This window comes from Centruroides vittatus, unplaced genomic scaffold (genome assembly GCF_030686945.1).
Source record: "Centruroides vittatus isolate TY-2023 unplaced genomic scaffold, ASM3068694v2 contig_113, whole genome shotgun sequence".
Taxonomy (NCBI): Eukaryota; Metazoa; Arthropoda; class Arachnida; order Scorpiones; family Buthidae; genus Centruroides; species Centruroides vittatus.
Window position 1 is genome coordinate 360,671 of NW_027120725.1, and position 3,748 is coordinate 364,418.

Sequence of the window (3,748 nt, forward strand, 5' to 3'; positions counted from 1 at the left end):
TGTATGTTTATTTTATGTTTAAAATAAACGGTTTTTGTCAGATACTTGTTGTCTTTGTCTCCTCCCCCACCACGCACGTACGAATGGACCCTAGACCTATCACCGACGCGCAATTAACTGATTGCCCCTGGAAGTCGGCTTCTTACAGAAACACAGCTTCCCTATCATCAAATGTCACGGCACGCCACTGATTAACAGAGTAAAACTATTTACAAACAAGTACCGTACGTGTAGCCTGCCTTGTTGCCTTACACAACAGCTAGTGTGCTTACAATGGGTATACGCGGAAAGGCGAAGGGTAAGGGGAAAATACATACAAGCTTTACGTGAAAAAGTTGCAAAAAGTTGGTAGAGCAATCGTCCCGGTTGCAGCAATTCCTACCTGATGGTCGTGGTTTGGAAATATTTCTTAATAAGCTTTTGAAAGAGGTCATACATCTCTTGCGTGTTAAGAAGTTCCCAGGGCCGACAAGGCCAACTACCACCGTTCCCGATAACAGTTAATTTAAGTTCGTGTCGCTCGGTCTCGACGAACATGGGCACAACTCCACCAAAAGATGGAGTTATGCCCATTCTGTCAAAATAATCCGGATGAGTCAACGGCAATTTGACTACTTCCTTGATTTCTCTGATTTGATTTTACAAACCCCCTATATCGTCGTAGGATTGAAACGGGATCTTAGTTATCATTTTAGAAAGCAGAAGAATCGGCATTTTCTTCAATAATTCCGGAGATTGAACAATCCGTATCGTCAAGTAAGACAGAAGAATCGGATTGCAGCTTAGTTTTGTCAACGAGTAAGACAATCGGAACTCCTTCTGGTGTGGAAACTATGGTAAAATTACCCTCGAACGGTTCTTTCATTTCACCTACGACTAATGGATAATCTCGAAAAACCTCGACGATTACTACTTCTTCAAATTTTTTATTGGTGTAGTTTTGTTGATTTCTAAGAAATTCTTCTTCCATCACCAAATAATCTTTGATTCTTTCCATTTTAAGTATTTTCAAACGGCAGTGTTTATTAAAAGTTACTCGTGGTAATTTTGCCGCATCCTTGTTTTCTGTTTTCACTTTGCGCTTTTGCATTTCGACAGGAATTGCTATGTCTTTCTTCTTATTCGGTTTTGAAGGCCATGATCTCATTATCAACTAATAATTTGTTGTTAACTTGATTATAGACACTTTAAGTATTGTTATAATTACAATTACGCTCGTGACATTATTAGTTCATACACGAATTGTAATTAATTTCAAAATGTTCAATTGTTGAAACTCGAAATATCTTACAAAATTTAAATTAAAAATAAATCTTAACGATAATTAATTTATTAAATAAAAATTTTCCAGAATTTTTATACATTAATTGTTTGTCATAACAAAAAACACATAAGAATATCCTTAATTGAACAGTTATGGGTAGTTGCATTCTACAAATCATAACAAATGAGACATTATCTTATAAATATTCTAGTTTTAAATCATTACATTTTAATACGTTAAATAAATTCATTTAAACCGATTTATTAAGTATTTGCTTACATAATTAATAAATGTTTTATAAATTAACAATATATATTTTAAATGAAACTTTTAGTTTTATCGTTTAGCTTTTATTTACTTGTAATTCGGGTGTACTGTACTGTACTGTACATAATGTTATTAGAACATATAGCTTTCAATTAAAAAATTCGGCTAGCCAGTCGCCGAATAACTAAAAATCACCAAATTCTAATACAGTAGTTACATAGTGTAAGCGACGAGTAGTTTCACCAAGAGGCCGGTCTCTTTCATCGGGTGGAACTTCGAAACGTCATCCTGTAGCCAGCGCCCCTAGCTGTCGGCAAGGGAAATGCCGGTGAGCCAGCAATACTAAATGTTAAGATACGTCGCTTCACTTTAATAAAAAATTTATTTCTCACTCGAAATGTCGTTTAAAGAATTCGAACTGCGCTAAATTTTCGTATTTTTACAATTTATTTAATTAAATTATTGTTTGTAAAATTTAAATTGCAATTTCTCGAAAAGTGGTATCCTTATCTTTTTAATTTTGTGGATTTGTTCGGGGATAAAATCACAAAATTAAAACAGATCGACGAGGCGAAGGTCGTTCGGGCGACGAACCAATAGCTATACAAAAAACAAAATAAAATTTTTTTTATCATTTCGTTTATTAAATTCCTTTTTCTCCGTTGATCTACTTCCCGGTAAATTTAAATAATTGGTTTTGAAGAACGAATTTAAAAACTATTTAAGCATAAAATTTGAAAGTGCTGGCTTATTATTAAGTTTGTTTTTATTGCGTAGAATTACAAAACTGTACAGAAGTTTTATTCGATTTTCTATGCGAATTTTTCATGGTGTCGGGTAGTTAATATTTTCCTTTATGAATGTATCAAAAGTTGTAGAATCGCTTACGAAAGTGGTTGGAAAATAAATCATTTTCCAATCAATTAATTAACAAACGTATTTACACACGTTACATACCATATATAAGCCTACATTAAAACAAAAAACAGTATATATAATTCAAACTATTTTTATTTTAAATTAATTCATTTAAAGCCTTTGTTTTCGAAAAACTGCTTTTATCTGGTGTGCTTTATTAAACTTTTTTGAGATATAATAATTAACGATGCTACATTGTTCCCTTTTCCCTTTTCCTAACAAGTCATAACTGTTAGTTGATAATTTATAACTCCTAAGTCAATCACATTTATTACATATTTTACCGATATTTTAAAAAAAATCCGCTAGATCGCATGGTCGATAGGCGAGCAAAATTCTTAAATTTGTGTTGTCTAATTAACCTGTACCCAGTCGATAGTCGTGTACCCTTATCCAGCTTTCTAAAATGTCATATTTTCTGTTAGGACTAGAAATAAGATTCTGTTTGTATTTTTAATTACAAAAACTACATTTTCTTTTGTTTTTAATTAATATACGTAATAAAATCCATAAACTGTAAATATAGTAACAAACGTTACAACTCGGAATATGGATGTCGTTACATTTCGTCAATATACAAACGAACAAATGCAGGTAATTGGACAAGGTTCGTAAATGTACGAGCCTGCAAAACATGTAACAAATACATCCAGAAATGTAGAATGTTGTTAGTCGTAACGAGTTTTCTCAATGGATTTGCTTTATAAACAGTTAATTGTTAACAGTTAACGTTTCGAAATCGTTCTGCCAACGTACAGTACAAAGTCGCACATGCGCAAATTAACTTAGCGGACAAACTGTCACTTCACATCAGAGTCGGTAGATTATCTGGTCTTTCGACTACCTGTCTTCGCTACTTCCTAAAATCAACTAGAGCCAAATGTTACACCAGGAGTCAGCGGCGGCCTTAATAATTGAGAGGCTCCGGGCCGCAGATCTTTGTGAGGCCCTTGTCCTTTCTGCAAAGTATGTCAATTGAAAATACTGTAGATATTTCTGATGATTGACGAGAAATGCAAAAGTTATAAATAAATAAATTTAGAGTGTTAAAATATTATATTAGAAGATTTATAAAAGTTAACAGTCGTAAAGACGACAAATTAGTAATGATGATAAACTAAGGTACATAAATGCCTTGAAAGATATACGCGGGGATTTAAAAATGATGTTTGCGGCTTAGCTATTAGTTATAAGCCGCCTAAGGATAAAATAAAAAGTTTTAAATATCAACTTTTTTCTACTCGAGTTGTTGCGCGACGCCCCTGCAAGAGCGAGGCCCGGGCGATTGCCCTGCTCGCC

The 3,748-nt window shown here is 33.6% G+C and overlaps 1 protein-coding gene across 1 annotated transcript; it reads right to left on the bottom strand.

The window, feature by feature from the left end:
* Positions 1-691: 691 nt before the first annotated feature.
* LOC136978034 (26S proteasome regulatory subunit 4-like) lies at positions 692-1,147 on the bottom strand. Its single transcript, XM_067273681.1, has one exon. The coding sequence runs from the start codon at positions 1,145-1,147 to the stop codon at positions 692-694; it is 456 nt and encodes a 151-aa protein (XP_067129782.1).
* Positions 1,148-3,748: the final 2,601 nt, after the last annotated feature.